Source organism: Ips typographus, linkage group LG5 (assembly GCF_016097725.1).
Source record: "Ips typographus isolate SLU linkage group LG5, UJ_Ityp_2.0, whole genome shotgun sequence".
NCBI lineage: Eukaryota > Metazoa > Arthropoda > Insecta > Coleoptera > Curculionidae > Ips > Ips typographus.
The window spans coordinates 2,560,689-2,580,507 of NC_138426.1; the positions used below are offsets into that span (position 1 = coordinate 2,560,689).

Here is a 19,819-nt window from a genome sequence, read left to right on the forward strand (position 1 = left end):
GATGCCGAAATAGGTCTTGTAAGAAAAGATTTAGATCTGCAGGCCTTTTACGTTTCATATGGATTGCTTTAAATATTAGTTATACAGGAAACCAAATGAGTGATTACTGAAATTATGAGACATAGAAGAAGACACAGTTGTACCACTATAGAAATTTAAATTTTGTTTCACAGATGATCAGCGTAAAAAAACTTATGGGTTTTTGTACTAATCTGCTCTGACAGAGAGAAGGGCCACATGATGAGAAACGACAAATACAACTTTTTAAGACTAATAAGACAGAGAGACACCTCGCCATTGTGATTGCCAACATCAGAAGGACTTGATATGGCACCAGAAGAAGAAGACTAATAATCGAAGGAAAGATAGAAGGCCGGAGAGGAGAAGGCAGAAGAACAATGTCATGGCCCAATACGGGACAAGACACTAACAAGGGGACATATTTTTTTGCTGGGTAGGTGGACGACCATCTTTCAGGCGGAATTGTTTGCAATCCTAGTGGTTGGCACAAGCAAGGAAGTTACAGAAGGACTAGAGGGAGTGATCGATGTCTACTCCGACAGTCAAATTGTCCTAAAGGCACTTTGTAGTGCCAAGATGGGCAACAGACTAACTCAGAAATGCTGGGATGCCCTGAACAAAGTGGCAGTGGTATTGGCCCAACTCGGGTCCTCTAAGAGTCCAGTAACTGTCGAACTAAGTGACTGGGCGTTCGAAGGTACCACAGAGACGTGGAGAAAGGCGGAAGGATGCAGACAAGCCAGGGAATTGTTTGGAATCCCCAGCCACGCCAAGACAACATCCAAATGGTTGATGTCAAGGAAAAACCCTGGTTGCGGTTCTGACAAGCCACTGTGGCCTAAACAGACTAGTGACCTAGGGCCTAAACAGATTATAGCCACTGTGACCTAGTATCTACTAGGAAATGGTGATAGCCCTGCTTGTTCACAATGTGGAACGGCGTAGAAATATCATACCACCTATAGGAGTCTGCCATCGCTGGTCGTCTATCAGGAGGCCCTTTCTTGGGGCCTCCACACTCTCCTGCAGGGAACTGTCTTCCTTCAAGAGCCTTCGTCAGGGAGACGGGACGTCTGGGTCAGGGATGGTAAGGTAGGAAGGGTTTGAGAAAAAACGTCGAAAAGGGCCTTGAGGCTTACTCACCGTACCTTTTGTGGTCCCCCCGTTTCTACTACTACTACCTATTCTATCTCTATACCGTATCTATAACAACTCATCCATTTTCAATGGGATATGCCAAGATCGAAGTAGAATGCACTAATGGTTTTAATTTACGAAACACTTCCTTACATTCAAGAGTCCAGGAGGTTTGTCCGAGAAACTAAACTTCATTTTGTATTTGAATTTTAAGTGCATATTCTTCAACTGTCTTCACTCAACACTCTCTCCTCAAGCATTCAAAAGAGAAAAAGCAAACCTAACCTAACCTAACCTAACTGTCCCGTTCCTTGTGCCAGAAAGTCAGATATTGTTGACAGTGTTAATTTAGATTCAGATTTCCTCGACACCACCACTAGAAACGAAAATCTACTAGAAAAATATATCCAGGTCGAGGAGTCCCTTTCAGATGCTATTCGAGCGCAAATGATACCTCCTGTTTTTCTTTGTATATCTTCGCAACACCTCATATCTCCTCGTACTTCTTTGTACTTCCACGTATCTCGTTGTATCTCCTCGTACTCCTTTGTATCTCACCGTAGCTCTCTGTGCTCTAATTTATATGGCAATAACTGAAATTAAGACCACTGCTTTCAGGATAATTGAAATTAATTGAAATACAACGTAAAAAACGTAGTTAATAAGGAACTAAAGAGAAAATGTTTTATAATTATGGCAGATTTAAAAAACGACTAAAACTTTGATAACTTTAGCATCTCCTTGTGCTTCACAACAGTATTTCTTTTCAAAATAGCTCTACAGAGTATCAGTCCTCCTGATTCTTAACAAAAAAAGATCGCTCTCTTATCGTTTGCGTAATGTGTTAGCTTACGAAATCTCTCGATAACTCCTGGTATCTCCCTGGTACATCCTCCTATCTCCTCTTATGTATCTTTCTGTATTTCTCTAGAACATCCTGGATATCGTTCCCCCGTAAATTCGAACATTTCCTAGCCAAAAATCAGAACATATCCTCCATGAGGAACCCATCGATCCATCTCTTACACATATTCAAGCAAAACAACTTTCTTCTTCTATCAATGGGCCTATCCCACATATCATAAATTTTTGTTTTAATGACTGGAATCGAAAGAATAGGATCAAAAAACTAATTTTTCATATTCTTGAAGAAAAAATTATGGTCGTAAATGTTCCTACATTAGTTTGAATTTGTCCATTAAATTTAAAAGATCTGTTTTGGCGCGCATGTGACGTACGTAATTCTGGGCGATTTTATTGGCTGTTGCACGCCACCTGTTTCACTTCTTGTCGCTGATTGGTTGATAGTGTAATACGTCACCGGCGGCGGGCGTTTTAAATATGAGATTAATGTAGTTTTTATCATCATTTTTTTTCTATTTAGACTTAATATTTTTGAAAACAAAAAAATACGGGTATAATATTTTCAATCCGTCTTTGTAGTTATGAAAGAAAAAAAAATTGTGGGACAGGCCCATTGTAAAAATTGTATTACTTAGAAATTGAATCATGTGTTGGTTAATATTTTCTCTTGGTGATTCGCAATTCTGGTTACTACTTTTGCACTCAAATCAATTTTCAGAACACCTAATTTCTGCATAAATATAGGAAATTACGGTAATGTAGATTATTATGAAATATAGAATCTGATTAGCAACTTCTTATCTAATATTGTCATTTTACTTGCAGTTCATTTATCATAATTCTGCAACCATACTTATTTAGAGGATTACGTGCAAATTCATATTCAGTTAAAACCCCATAACTGCATTTTTCTGAGGTTTGAACGGCACTAAGTTACCGTTTTTCTGTTGAATTTACATATAAATTCTCTTGATATTAAAATATAGCACCGCTATCTGTATTTCCGCTAATTCATCTTTACATTTCCGAAGGTACAATAGTTAAGTTCTCACAGTTTTTTCCCATAATAATAAATTATCAGCCGTGCTGTCGGCTATGGTGTATTACTTATGTTTGCACCTGTATTTATCGTCGTCTGAGGAAAGCTTATCGAATTGAGCGCCGTCTGGTAAGAAACTTGATATTGCTTCTTGAAAAACGTATCAAGCTTAAATTTGTTTACCTAACGAATGAGGAACGTGATATTTTCACTCAATTGGTTTTACTTTCAAAGAAACTTTTACGTATTCATCAATTTTGTTGTCATTTAAGAATGAGGAAGGGTTGTTCTGCTGCCTTGCTTATTTTTACTTTGATTTGTAAAACCCTGTATTTTCAAAAGAAAGATTTTTTTTTAGTAAAATGGCTTTAAAATAGAAACGTACAGCACAATATATTAAATTTAAGACAAGTTATAAGCTGGCAAATATTTTGCACCATCCTGCATTGGCATTTAATATGTAAATGCTGAACAAACCATAGATCCACAGACGGTAAAGGAATCTTACATGTATGGGAAGAAATGGAGGCTGTCATGACTAATGTTGCGGAGACAGAATTGGGACATAAACGAAAAGTACAAAAACACGCTTGGATGACAAATGAGATACTGGCGCTGTTTGAGGAATGGAACAGAGGAAATGGTGATAACTACAAACAAATCCTGAAAGTCATTAGAACGAAGATAACAACCGCTAAGAATGAGTGGCTGAAGCAACAGTGTGAAGAACTAGAACAAGTACAAAGAATACACGATTACTTCAACCTACACAGAAAGATAAAAGAGACGGCAGGAGTATATAGAAAGAGTCTATTCTCTAATGTAGAAAACGATTAGGGAGAATTAGCGCAGGATGAACAACAGCGTAAAATCATATGGGAAAACTATATTAGCAACCTTTTTCCCGATGATGCTGTTGAAAATGTAGACGACAAAGACCTCTCGGGACCTCCCATCATTGGCCCAGACCGCATATCTGTAGAGTTGCTCAAACTATTGGAATACAAAAGTATCACAGTTCTTCAGACGATATTTAATCGAATCTATAACACAGGCGAATATCCCTCCAAATGGTTAACATCGAATTTTGTCCCCTTGCCGAAAAAGAACAATGCAACAAAATGTGAAGACCACAGACTAATCAGCCTCATGAGTCACACACTGAAGATATTCCTTAAGACTATCCACTACAGGATATCAATAAAGTGCGAAAGAAACATCGAATCCACGCAATTTGGATTCAGACGAGGTTTAGGCACGAGAGAAGCATTAGTTGCGACTCAAGTACTGATTCAGAACTGCAACGATCAGAGAAAGGACATAATGCTGTGTTTCATCGATTATGGAAAGGCATTCGACAGAGTCCAACATCACAAACTGATCAAAATCCTAAATAGATTGGACATAAACCAAAAAGACATCCGCTGCATTCAAAGCCTATTATACTGGAACCAAATGTCTGAAGTCAGAGTTGGTAACGATCTCACAGAAGCAAGACCAATTTGTAGAAGGGTCAGAGAAGGGTGTGTTCTCTCCCCACTTCTCTTCAATTTATATTCTGAAGCCATCTTTCAGGAAGCCCTAGAAGGACGCAACGTGGGCGTTAAGGTGAATGGTGTATGGGTCAACAATATTCGTTATGCGGACGACACAGTTCTAACTGCCGATAACATGGAGAATTTGCGGGGAATGCAGTGAGAACATGGGCCTCAATAACAACCAAAAATAGGTTTTCCGTGTTGGCATGACAGAATTGTATTTTTTTAACTCCTAATGAAATATAATATTCCAGTCTGATATCCATGCAGAATTTTAAAAAATTCAGAAACATATACCACGAACTAATTTCTGTTTTATATCGGATAGGAGCAGTTAACAATAACTGTTTTAGATTTTTGCCTCGAGCTAATTGGCACTGAATACCTTTGAAGCTATCTAAGGCGCGTACATCAATCACGTTAGATAAGCTTAATACCGTGATAACTAGCTCTTAATCAGAGTCAAAAATGTTCTAAATTTAACTTCACATTCTTCTCGTTCTGGTTTGTTGGAGAGTGTTTGAAATTTTTGATCCCGAATAGAGTAAATACTAATTAATATGTGTAACGTTTGTTTAAAATGTGATTCAATGTAATTTTTGGACTGTTGGGGTCAAGTTAAGATATAATTTTTATTTCAACCAACATAAGTAAACTCTGTTTTCATGGTATCAAGACTAATGTTACTGTTTAAATCAAGCTCACTTTCCTCTCAAGATCTAGATTCTAGATCGAGAATCGACAATATAGTAAAACTTAGCAAATTTTGACAGACCAAATTACCTTTTTTCTGGTCACGTGACTGTTTTTGACTAATGCCACTTTGCCTTTACAGTGTTGTAAGCTCAGAAATTGCATTTTTCATGTCACGTGACGAGTATTTTACTGTTTTAGCTTTCACCACTATCTAAATTCCATTTAGCAAATTTTTACAGTTCAAACTACCTTTTTATGGTCACGTGATTGTTTTTGACTAGTGTCACTTTGCCTTTACAGTGTTACAAGTTCAAAAATTGCATTTTTCATGTCACGTGACGAGTATTTTACAATTTTAGTTTTTACCACTGTCTAAGTTGGCTTAAGCCAATTTTCACAGTTTAAACTACCTTTTTCTGGTCACGTGATTGTTTTTGACTAATGTCACTTTGCCTTTACCGTGTTGCCAGCTCAAATATTGCATTTTTATGTCACGTGACGAATATTTTACTATTTAAGTTTTTACCACTGTCTAAGTTGGCTTAAGCGAATTTTCACAGTTGAAACTACCTTTTTCTGGTCACGTGACTGTTTTTGACTAATGTCACTTTGCCTTTACAGTGTTGCAAGCTCAAAAATTGCATTTGTAAAGTCACGTGACGCGTATTTTACTGTTTTAGCTTTCACCACTATCTAAATACCATTTAGCAAATATTTACAGTTCAAACTACCTTTTTCTGGTCACGCGATTGTTTTTGACTAGTGTCACTTTGCCTTTACAGTGTTACAAGCTCAGAAATTGCATTTTTTATGTCACGTGACGAGTATTTTACAATTTTAGTTTTTACCACTGTCTAAGTTGGCTTAAGCCAATTTTCACAGTTCAAACTACCTTTTTCTGGTCACGTGACTGTTTTTGACTAATGTCACTTTGCCTTTACCGTGGTGCAAGCTCAAAAATTGCATTTATAAAGTCACGTGACGCGTATTTTACTGTTTTAGCTTTCAGCACTATCTAAATACCATTTAGCAAATTTTTACAGTTCAAACTACCTTTTTCTGGTCACGTGATTGTTTTTGACTAGTGTCACTTTGCCTTTACAGTGTTACAAGCTCAGAAATTGCATTTTTTATGGCACGTGACGAGTATTTTACAATTTTAGTTTTTACAACTGTCTAAGTTGGCTTAAGCCAATTTTCACAGTTCAAACTACCTTTTTCTGGTCACGTGACTGTTTTTAACTAGTGTCACTTTGCCTTTACAGTGTTACAAGCTCAAAAATTGCATTTGTAAAGTCACGTGAGGCGTATTTTACTGTTTTAGCTTTCACCACTGTCTAAATACCATTTAGCAAATTTTTGCAGTTCAAACTACCCTTTTATGGTCACGTGACTGTTTTTGACTAATGCCACTTTGCCTTTACAGTGTTACAAGCTCAGAAATTGCATTTTTCATGTTACGTGACGAGTATTTTACAATTTTAGTTTTTACCGCTGTCTAAGTTGGCTTAAGCCAATTTTCACAGTTCAAACTACTTTTTTCTGGCCACATGACTGTTTTTGACTAATATCACTTTGCCTTTACAGTGTTGCAAGCTTAAAAATTGCATTTGTAAAATCACGTGAAACACAACCTTGGCTTCAGAGACCCACAGACACAGTCGTCCGAGACACAGACCATCAAGACCAAAAAACCTCTAAAAAGTCCATCAGCCAAACTGTCGGCAGACTTGTATAGTCACTTAGTCAATGATAGGTTCACTGTCGATAAAATAGGGTTATCTTACTGGAAGTGGAAGAGAACAACGGATTGAAGAGGAGACTACATCATTGGAGAAATGGTGCAACAAATGGAAGATCGACCTAAACGCGGAGAAAACTCAGGCCATAGTCTTCAGAAGATGACCAAAGATGAGGATAGAAGGCAACGTCAGGTTAAAAGAGTCCAGTGGCGCAGCGAGGTACCTTGGGGTCAAGATGGACAAGAAACTCACGTGGGGAAGCCACATAGAATACGCCAGACAGAAAGCCAGAGCGACCAGAGCAAAACTGTACCCCATAACAAGCAGGACATCGAAGCTGGCACTTTGGAACAAAGTGACGCTCTTCAAGTCGGTTCTTCAAGCGCACCTGACCTACGCATCGGCCGCGTGAGGATACGCGGCCAAATCTCACCTGAAGAAACTCACCACAGCTTGGAAGCTCCGCAACGGAAAGGATCAAGCAGAGCGAAGTGAAGATATTCCAAAAAGCGGTAAGCAGTGAAAATCAGTTGCTGCGAGAAGCAGTGAACTACGACCCGGAGCTAGAAGCACCCCATAAACGCCGCCGATACCAGTTATTGGATAACGGGTAATTATTAATAAACTTTCTTTCTGTTTCAGATGGACGACAATTCAGAACCAACCAGCCAAGAAGAACACAATTTCCCCCCCTGGTGGCGAGAATTTTATTCTTAATATCTGGGTAGAACCTTTCCGCAGTTATCTCGGTGCTAACTGGGCTCTGACTGCACTCTTGGCACTTTCCCCCGCTTGGCCTACGCAAAAGGAGAAAAACTATCCCCCACTCACCAGGTCCTAACTCCGCAAAACTTTAGAATCTAAAAACAGACGGACGAAAGCCGGCTGTTTGGACATCCTATAGTTTGCCAGGACCACCAGAGATGGACGAGCTGACGAAGAAAGAAGAAATGGAGGACAAGAAGAGTGCCAGAAAAGCCCCTTCGTCAGCGCTAGCATCCTTTTCCCAGGACAGAGGACGCCGATGCAGCTCTGGGAACTTCCCGAAAGGGAAAATTCCTGGACTTGTAGCGACTTCCTCTTCCAGAGCTATCCTTTTGGTCTAGAGCGATGGGAGGGTAAAAAGCAGTAGTCGTGCTTGACCCATCTATCTGAGGCCGTATTTCCTGCCAAAGAATATTGGCGTATAGAACGAAGGATATATGGTCTGCGAAGAAGAGGAAAAAATTGCGATAGAAAATGAAATAAATGTGATTTTTAATCTGCCATTGGCAACTAAATACTTTCTATCCTTACTTCAGAAACAGCTACTTTTTGGATATATTCTCTATTTGATTTACCTCATTAGATCATTATCATTTTTAAACTGAACCAATTTGCATTAAACGATTTAATCCGCATAATACGTCTACCATAATAAATGGACACCAAGGTCAAAAGACAATATGGTTCCTAATACAAGAGGAAGTGGTATTACGCTTTAAATATACACTAACCTTCATGGAACGTCGCGCTATTTAAAGAGCATAAAGGGCAGCTCTCGTTCGTAAACATACATGAATAGCATCTTTCATGTCCGCAGTTATCAATCAGTCGCCTTTTTTTGCCTTTGTCGAAGGGCATTTCACAACTTGGACATGTCCCGGTGGAGGTTTCAGTGTCTAACAGTCTGCGAATTGCTGCTAAATCTGTAACACAAAACGAATACTTAATTTAATAGGAAAACGCTTAATCAATTTATAGTGCTAGACAGTAATAATAATTTCATTAATAAGACGACGGGTTAAAAAAACGTTCTTAGAAAACATGTCAAGGACGCTATTTAATCAACACTGCACATATGAAGCAATTTATTTATACTTGAACTTCGTTCTAGTTAACACCATGATAAATAATAGATTTTAAAATTGTTAGCAGTTAGTGGCTGTCTTCTTTTGATCATTACAGTTTGGTAATATATTACGGTAATATAGAAATTACCATGTTACGTTACCATATGCAGCATACAAATTTACATAGAAGTTTTAAAAGGCCAGATCTGAAAAGGTGGAAATGCTGTCCTGAAACATAAAGAGAACAAGGCACAGAAAAGATTAAACGTGTTGAAGGAATTCTGCAGAACTTGGTGGGGAGGGGACCCCAGGACCCTCAAGATGGTGTTCAATGAACTAGTCACATCTGGACTTTGGGTTGATCAAAGGTTTGAGCAAGAAGAACAAACAAGCGATGGACCAAATACAGTTCCAGACCCTCCGAGTGATACTGGGGTGCATGAGGTTGCCCTGCTGGCTGAAGCAGCAGAAAACGACTTGGAACACCGCAGACAGTGGTTAGCAGCGAAATTCATTGCAAAAATAGTCGAAATCAGAACTAATCCTCTTTTGCCCATTATAGACCAAATAAAGGTAAAAAATGGAAGGGGGAAGAAATACCGTACCTATATTGTCCATGCCTACGATCAGTTCAGACTACATTTAAGCAGATAGAGTTTCCAGTAGATTGCCATGCTTCCAATACGAAATGAGGTATCAAATAGAGGACAAGAATGTCAACCTTGGACTGAGTAAGCAGCAAGACAACGTAAAACTCAGATTTCTCGAAAATACGGAGGAAATCAGGAAGGAACACATATACGCAGATGGCTCTACAAAACACGACAGGATACACCTCTAGACTGTCCAAGGAGCTGAACATTAGCTCGGTAGAGACTGTGGCATTACACGAGGGAATCATGTTCGCAATAAAGAAAAACCTGAACAAAGTGATGATATGCACGGACTCTCAGAGTGCCATTGCGAAAGTGAGAAGAGTAGAGATGATTGCAAGCAGCGACTGGACGGAGGCTTCTGATGGATGCAAACTTGATCGGCCGTGGATGCCTGGTCACAGGGGCATACAAGGGAATGGGGTGGCGGACAGACTTGCGGAGTTGGGGGGGATGTTAAACATCCCAAGAAAAATGGAAATATGTAGCTATCATCTGCTACCAGAAATAATAGAAAAACAATAAGGAGGTCACGACGGGTTGTGGAGAGACTGCTTCCAGGTTCCGGGCAGACATTATGCTGCAGCAGGATAGAGTTGTCCGGAGGTTACGTGGTTTAATGGGATTCCGTATTCGCATAGAAAAAAACATTAAAACAGTCATAAGAATGAGAACGGGACACTGCTTGACAAAGCAGCACTTGTTCAGAATAGCGGACGATCCAAGGTGTGAGTGCGGCCAGGTAGAGGACCTGGATCATATCTTCCTGGAATGTCCAATAAACAGAGATCCAAGCCCTGATCTGTATCCTTGACCTGATCCAACCAAACCAAAAACTGCCATTCTACACCTTACAACGACGAAATAGCTCCTCGTGGAAATTATCTGAGAATATCCGCAAACGAACCGACCGAGTTAAGAAAAAATCTCTTAGAAGTGGCAAGGATGCCCCGACAAGATACCTTCAGAAATCTTTCTAACACAATCGCGAATCTAATACCAACCACTTATTGCACAAGCATGAAACAACGAACACATTCCAGCAGAGTGGTTATCATAAAAATTCCTAAAAATGTGCAAACTGATGATAATTTGTGACCGAATTTCCTACAAACTCGCTACAAGGAACAGGCGGGTGTTAGGAAGGATAAATGCTGCACAGACCATATAAATAGCCTACGTATAATAATTGAACAGTCAATGTAGTTCAGAACTCCATTATTTTTGGTTTTTATTGGTTTTGAGCGGGCTTTCGACACACAAACTACACAGAGAAACTGGCATTCCAATCAAAGCGATTCAAATTATAAAACAGCCCTATTCAAACTCTGCATCTCAAGTAATTCACAAAGGAATAACAAGCGAACCTATAACAATCTCAAGCGGAGTGAAGCAGGGCTCTCTCCACTGCTTCTTAATATCGTACTGGATCTGCAAAGCTAATGACCACGACAGAGGAATAAGATGGAGCTTCAATGGCCGGCTAGTGGACCTTGACTCCGCCGACGATATCTGTGTTCTGACCCACTCCTGTGAGGATGACTGACTCAGTGAAGAAGCCATGAAAGTTGGTCTTAAGATCAATATCAATAAAACTATCCATAACATATTGAGAACCAACCAATCAAACTAGTGGAACACTTTTTGTTTATCTTAGAAGTGTAATTGACAAGGAGGGTGGCACAGATGCGGACATTAAGACCAGAATACGCAAAGCAAGGAGAGCCTTTGGATGCTTAGCAGGGTCACCAACAAGAAAATACGCATCTTCAATAAAAAACGTAAAATCTACTGCGAAACATGAAAACCACTAAAAGCTCATCCAGGACTCTGGAAGTTTCTGTAAAAACTGTCTACGCAAGATTCTACTTATTTTCTGGCCGGTCGGCATTTCAAATGAGGAGCTCTGGAGAAGAACAAACCAGGCTCCAACCGGTACAGAAATACGGAAGCGTAAATGGGGATGACTGGGCCACACCCTTAGATAACCTGAAAATAATATAGCCCGAATGGCCCTGGAGTGGATTTCCTAAGACAACTAGGAGAAGAACGATATTAAGTGAAACACGTAAAATGAATAAATCGTGGCAAGAAGTCGAAATGCTTGCCAGAAATAGAGTCCGATGGAGAAACTTTGTTGAGACTTTATTTGCCGCCATGGAATGATGGAAATAATGATTTATTGATTGATTTGTAATTACTAGGAAAGAAATTTTATTAAAATGAAAAATACTATGTGGGAAAGAACGTATCTTCAGTACGAACGTAAAATCTATCCTTCTTTACGGATGCGAAACATGGAAAACCACTAAAAGCTCATCCAGGACTCTGGAAGTTTCTGTAAAAACTGTCTACGCAAGATTCTACTTATTTTCTGGTCGGTTGGCATTTCAAATGAAGAGCTCTGGAGAAGAACAAGCCAGGCTCTAACCGGTACAGAGATACAGAAGCGTAAATGAGGATGGCTGGGCCACACCCTTAGAAAACCTGAAAATAATATAGCCCGAATGGCCCTGGAGTGGATTTCCTAAAACAACTAGGAGAAGAACGATATTAAGTGAAACACGTAAAATGAATAAATCGTGGCAAGAAGTCGCAATGCTTGCCAGAAATAGAGTTGGATGGAGAAACGTTGTTGAGTCTTTATGTGCCGCCATGGAATGATGGAAATAATGATTTATTGACTGATTTGTAATTACTAGGAAAGAAATCTTATTAAAATGAAAAATACTATTTGGGAAGGAACGTATCTTCAATACAAACGTAAAATCTGTTCTTCTTTACGGACGCGAAACATGGAAAACCACTAAAAGCTCATTCAGGGCTCTGGAAGTTTCTGCAAAAAACGGTCTACGCAGGATACTACTTATTTTCTGGTCGGTCGGCATTTCAAATGAAGAGCTCTGGAGAAGAACAAACCAGGCTCCAACCGGTACAGAGATACGGAAGCGTAAATGAGGATGGCTGGGCCACACCCTTAGAAAACCTGAAAATAATATAGCCCGAATGGTCCTGGAGTGGATTTCCTAAAACAGCTAGGAGAAGAACGATATTAAGTGAAACACGTAAAATGAATAAATCGTGGCAAGAAGTCGAAATGCTTGCCAGAAATAGAGTCCGATGGAGAAACTTTGTTGAGACTTTATGTGCCGCCATGGAATGATGGAAATAATGATTTATTGACTGATTTGTAATTACTAGGAAAGAAATCTTATTAAATGAAAAATACTATTGGGAAGGAACGTATCTTCAGTACAAACGTAAAATCTGTTCTTCTTTACGGATGGGAAACATGGAAAACCACTAAAAGCTCATCCAGGGCTCTGGAAGTTTCTGTAAAAACTGTCTACGCAGGATACTACTTATTTTCTGGTCGGTCGGCATTTCAAATGAGGAGCTCTGGAGAAGAACAAGCCAGGCTCTAACCGGTACAGAGATACAGAAGCGTAAATGAGGATGGCTGGGCCACACCCTTAGAAAACCTGAAAATAATATAGCCCGAATGGTCCTGGAGTGGATTTCCTAAAACAGCTAGGAGAAGAACGATATTAAGTGAAACACGTAAAATTAATATATCGTGACAAGAAGTCGAAATGCTTGCCAGAAATAGAGTCCGATGGAGAAACGTTGTTGAGTCTTTATGTGCCGCCATGGAATGATGGAAATAATGATTTATTGACTGATTTGTAATTACTGGGAAAGAAATCTTATTAAAATGAAAAATACTATTTGGGAAAGAACGTATCTTCAGTACAAACGTAAAATCTGTTCTTCTTTACTGATGCGAAACATGGAAAACCACTAAAAGCTCATCCAGGGCTTTGGAAGTTTCTGCAGAAACTGTCTACGCAGGATACTACTTATTTTCTGGTCGGTCGGCATTTCAAATGAGGAGCTCTGGAGAAGAACAAACCAGGCTCCAACCGGTACAGAGATACGGAAGCGTAAATGAGGATGGCTGGGCCACACCCTTAGAAAACCTGAAAATAATATAGCCCGAATGGTCCTGGAGTGGATTTCCTAAAACAGCTAGGAGAAGAACGATATTAAGTGAAACACGTAAATTAATATATCGTGACAAGAAGTCGAAATGCTTGCCAGAAATAGAGTCCGATGGAGAAACGTTGTTGAGTCTTTATGTGCCGCCATGGAATGATGGAAATAATGATTTATTGACTGATTTGTAATTACTAGGAAAGAAATCTTATTAAAATGAAAAATACTATTTGGGAAGGAACGTATCTTCAATACAAACGTAAAATCTGTTCTTCTTTACTGATGCGAAACATGGAAAACCACTAAAAGCTCATCCAGGGCTTTGGAAGTTTCTGCAGAAACTGTCTACGCAGGATACTACTTATTTTCTGGTCGGTCGGCATTTCAAATGAGGAGCTCTGGAGAAGAACAAACCAGGCTCCAACCGGTACAGAGATACGGAAGCGTAAATGAGGCACTGGCCCTGGAGTAGTCCGATGGAGAAACTTGTTTGAGGCCCTAGGAATGATAGGAATAATGATTTATTGATTGATTTGTAATTACTAGGAAAGCAATCTTATTAAAGTGAAAAACGCTATTTGGAAAAGAACACTTCCAGTATTGTAGTGATGATAAATCTACTGCTATTATAGAGGAAGTAGATTGAAGTACTGTCTTCTTTACAATATATCTATGAGTAACCATTTCTGAAGAAGCTGGAGAATTATCAAATCAACATAAAATTGTAAAAATAAATTTAAAAAAAATATGATTTATTATTATGTTAAGATTATTACACTACTCTTCCTCATTTCCTCGAGTCACATCATTGAAAGTTCCGCTTTGATTGGCACAAACAATAAGCTTATGCTTCCATTCTCCGCTAAATCAACAATAATCATCTTAAGTTCTTATTGTAGTCCATCGTCTTCGTGGAATCCACAACTGATTTTAATTATTACAACAGTACCAGTAGTAAATCACCGCAGCGGTAAAGAGCTTAATGCACTCGGACGCTTTCAGTAGCAATCTTCCGAGGCTTATTTCTTTAAATCACTTATTTATATTAAGCGAGAGCTATCTGGTCGTTGATTACCCCCAACAAAATCTCTTTATAAAGAACTGTAAATCGGCCTTTTCATTTATTATATTTACGATTATTACCGTACGGTACTGGACGATGGTTAATAGTGCTTTCACTGGCCTTAAAAAAATCCCTCTGATTTACCCTGTTATTTATCTTTCTGTTGAAATTCGCCAATTTCAGTTGGTTTGGCGGATACCTGATTAGTGGGTTAATGGTTCTGTAATTCACGTATTTATCATAATAAAAGAAAAAAAATTTAAAACAACCTTGCAACATATTATAGTAACAAAGTCGTTTAAAGTCAGTCTAAAAGTTAATCATGATTTTTTATGGATTAAACGCAAACATAAATTGGCAAACGGAAAAAATTATTATAGTATGGCAAAATATCTCGTGAAACTTATTTCGATCGAGATCGAGTAAATGTACGACCTATCCGGAGTGGTTAAACTCTTTAAATATCATATACCTGTTGAGTAACCATTAATTATATTAAATTTTCGTGCTCGCATATACCACTAAACGGTAAATCTCGGTAAAATAACTGTATTAATTTTCTGTGGCCCAACCAGTGGTATAAATCAGTTTTACTTCTTGTTTAATAGTTTTTTCTACTCCTACAGAGATATTGGTTCATTCCTTAACAGTTTAGAGAACGGATAAGTAGGCAATTGCCAACGGTTGAACGAATACAGAATCCTAGACAATCTTCAGCGTGCGTAAAGAACTAGACCAATTACAGCTAATCTTGAACGTAAACAAAATAATTCTTCTGGTTGTCATCCTCACTGACAGTTGGCATCAAAACATTTTTTTATAATAATCATTAGATCACGTGGTTTTAACGGATAATTTAGCTAAACAGTCACGTGGATTATTGTCAAAATCAAAAATCTCAAAAACACTCTAGGTATACAGGGGTGTCTAAAAAGTCTGGAATATTGCAAATATCTCGAAAACTGCTGATTTTATTTTCCTCAAAATTTGCGTCTTGTTAAAGTAAATAACAGCGCATGACGTGAGGGTGAAATGAGGTTCGCAAGTATACAGGGTCAGTCACAAAGTATACCAACTTTCTTAATTCAAACCTAACACACTGTATATTACTTCAGATTTTAAGAGTACTCATAAAGGCCAATTCAACGATATACGATTTTTTTTTTTTAATTTTTATTTTTTTTTTTTTTTGATTTTTTTTTTTCAGGAAAAGACTGACATCTTAAGTATCCTTCTCACTCAAAAACACCATTTTAAGTAATAGGAAAATTTGCCAATTAATTTAACATTATATTGACGTTAGCTCTCATTGTTACACCTATTATTGTTATAGGTAGGTACAAAAAAAATCAAAAAAAAAAAAAAAAAAAAAAAAAAATCGTATATCGCTGAATTGGCCTTTATGAGTACTCTTAAAATCTGAGTAATATACAGTGTGTTAGGTTTGAATTAAGAAAGTTGGTATACTTTGTGACTGACCCTGTATACTTGCGAACCTCATTTCACCCTCACGTCATGCGCTGTTATTTACTTTAACAAGACGCAAATTTTGAGAAAAATAAATGAGCATTTTCGAGATATTGCAATATTCCAGACTTTTTAGACACCCTGTATATGGAATACTAAAAGACGTTATTTACAGTTGTAACGTATTGTAGAATACTAGTTAGCTAGACGGTCACGTGACAATTGTCAAAATAACGGCACAAATCTCAAAAACACGTTTTAAATCAAATACTACAAGAAAACGTTTCTAAACCCTGATTTTTGCAACTTTAGAGCATAGTTTGACAGTTTTGACGTTAGTGACAGTTGTCACGTGATTTTAGAACCCTATTTAGCTAGACGGTCACGTGACAATTGTCAAAATAAGGGTCATAAATCTCAAAAATACGTTTTATTATCAATACTGCAAGAAAACGTTTCTAAACCCTGATTTTTACAACTTTAGAGCATAGTTGACAGTTTTGACGTTAGTGACAGTTGTCACGTGATTGTAGAACACTATTTAGCTAGACGGCTACGTGACAGTTGTCAAAATAACTGTCATAAATCTTAAAAATTCGTTTTATTATCAAAAACGTTCCTAAACCCTGATTTTTGCAACTTTAGAGCATAGTTTTGAAAGTTTTGACGTTAGTGACAGTTGTCACGTGATCGTAGAACACTATTTAGCTGGACGGCCACGTGACAATTGTCAAAATGACTGTCTTAAATCTTAAAATTTCGTTTTATTATCAAAAACGTTCCTAGACTCTGATTTTTGCAACTTTAGAGCATAGTTTGGGAGTTTTTACGTTATTGACAGTTGTCAGGTGATGTAGAATACTATTTAGCTAGACGGTCACGTGACAATTGTCAAAATAACTGTCATAAATCTCAAAAATACGTTTTATATCAATACTACAAGAAAACGTTTCTAAACCCTGATTTTTGCAACTTTAGAGCATAGTTTGACAGTTTTGATGTTAGTGACAATTGTCACGTTATTTTAGAACACTATTTAGCTAGACGGTCACGTGACAATAGTCAAAATAACTGTCATAAATCTCAAAAATACATTTATTATCAAATAATGCAAGAAAACGTTCCTAAACCCTGATTTTTGCAACTTTAGAGCATAGTTTGACAGTTTTGACGTTAGTGACAGTTGTCACGTGATTTTAGAACACTATTTAGCTAGACGGTCATGTGACAATTGTCAAAATTACTGTCATAAATCTCAAAAATTCGTTTTATTATCAAAAACGTTCCTAAACCCTGATTTTTGCAACTTTAGAGCGGAGTTTGAGAGTTTTGACGTTATTGACAGTTGTCACGTGATTGTAGAATATTATTTAGCTAGACGGTCATGTGACAATTGTCAAAATGACTGTCATAAATCTCAATAACACGTTTTATATCAAATACTACAAGAAAACGTTTCTAAACCCTGATTTTTGCAACTTTAGAGCATAGTTTGACAGTTTTGACGTTAGTGACAGTTGTCACGTGATTGTAGAACACTATTTAGCTAAACGGTCACGTGACAATTGTTAAAATAACGGTCATAAATCTCAGAAACACTAGATTGAACATTCTATGAAACGAATTAATCACTTTTTAGAATGTTTCATGTGCGCTAATTAGGTTCAATTTTCAATTTTTCGAGATTTTTTTTACACTAAATCAACCTAAAAGAATCAATAGTATTAATAGAATAAAAGAATGAACGTTCCATTAATTAATGTTAAGATTAAACTACAAAAAATAATGCAAAAACGCATTTCCAAACTTAATATGCTGCCAATGCGTAATATGATAAAAAAGCTCAACAACAAGCTCAAAAAATCTATGATTGAAAGCAGATGATCATGGAATCTATGTTTTGGTTCAGAAAGTATATTGTCACGAATAGAAATTCGTATTATTTAAAAAATATAAATTAATTAAATTAAAGCAGATATTCGCAGATGTGTAAAAAAAAATGCAATCAGAATGCTTCAGAATGCTAAGTAGTGGATCATCGCTATTTTAAGCGAACATTAGATGTCGTAACCGAACGAATTTGGTATAAATAACGCTCGACATCCGTTAGTAAGGGAGGCGGTCAGAAGGCTCCGTCTCGTGCCACAGCATGTAGTCATCCCGAATTGTTGATAAAATCGATCACTTACTTTACCTTAGGTTACTTAGTAAATTATATTAATTTAATTACTACGTACTACTACTCTACGTAAGTATCTACCATGATATTTACATTACAGTATTGTGCTACAAATCGCAGGCGGAAATTGCCAAACCCTGTACACCATTGCTTATCTTTTACTGGTCCATATATCATTCATTTACATGTTATGGGTGATGATTTTTAAGAAAGATATTGCTTGCTAGTTTATGTTGTCTTAGGTCTGATTTACAGTGTATAAGATTTTATTGCAAATATTAGGTTAAACTGAAATTAAATTGAATCCTTAATCTAGCCAACGAACGCTATGAAACTGTTTGTATGTTTCACGATTTATTTGAATATCCGGATATATTATTTCAAATTCGTGAATAGTTTCACTTAATATTATGCAAACTGATTGATTCTACCCAATTCACTTATACACGCACGCCTCGCGCCATTTAATATTGGCACACTTATTAGAAAAGTAAAACAAAAAAATGCGTTATGCTTCGACGACCGCAGGTGTTTCTGTTAATATGCTAATTATTTCCTAGATTCTTAGAAAATGGTTGATAGAGAGGCTGTATACTTGGTAAAGATTTGCATGTGTGGGCCTTGTACATTACCTAAGTAAATTGGCGACTATCTATTGAACATGTATTTATTCTGCTGTTGAGAACGGTGATTGATTATTAGAAAACTGAAGTTGATAAACGATAGCTCATCGTTCATTGATAGATCACAAAAAGAAGATTTCATGACTTAATAGAATATGCAGATGGCTTTCTCCGTGTGCGCCAAGTAGTGATGGAAATAGGCAGAGAGAGAAACAAATCTTTGAAATTATATAATCTGTGTGTGATTTGAAATCCGACTAAGCTAAAAAGTAACCTTTGATTTTCACATAGAACCTTAGAAGATTTATTGTATTCTATGCTATTGTATCTGCAGGGAAGTTGTCAGTATCGTCTACATTCAAAAAGTAGAAGAGAAAGAGTTCAGAATCAATGAAACCCAAGCAAAATATGATGAATAGATTGAAGCAAATCACATATTTAAAAATACTGTCGGTCAAGGTAAGTATGGGAAGCTGAAGAAGGAAATGCTTGAAATGCTCGAAAAACAACGACAGAAGGAAAGAGGATGAGGAACGACGATGGAAAGAAAAGCAAGAAGAGGAAGAAAGACGACGTCTTGAAAAAAGAGGAGCAAGAGAGACGCTACCAACAGAACGAGGACAACGAGGAAAACAAGAGGAGGAAGAACGCCGACACAAAGAACAGCAAACTACACCTCAAGTTCTGGAAACCAATCGATCAGAGTGTTGCAAGCCCATATCAATAAATAACTACAGATGGTAGGCGATAAAGTAGAAAAGGTAGAGGGGACGAGGTGCAAACTGAGTTTGGTCAAATGGAGACTCAATTTGGACAAGGGAACACACTGAAACATTATAAGGTGCCAAAGTTTGACTAAGAGTCTTCGTGAAATTCGTACAGAAAGCAGTTTGAGGTTGCTGCTATAGTTAATGGGTGGACTGAACACCAAAAGCCACCAAGTTGGTGCTGGCACCTGAAGGTAAAGCA

The 19,819-nt window shown here is 37.7% G+C and overlaps 1 protein-coding gene across 1 annotated transcript in view; it reads right to left on the bottom strand.

Annotated features, from left to right (window-relative positions):
* Positions 1 to 19,819, bottom strand: part of rols (zinc-RING finger and ankyrin repeat domain-containing protein rolling pebbles) — a 216,060-nt gene that overhangs the window by 28,654 nt on the left and 167,587 nt on the right. The window contains 1 exon segment of the mRNA XM_081980743.1: positions 8,534 to 8,725. Within this exon segment, the coding sequence (XP_081836869.1) occupies positions 8,534 to 8,725 (192 nt within the window).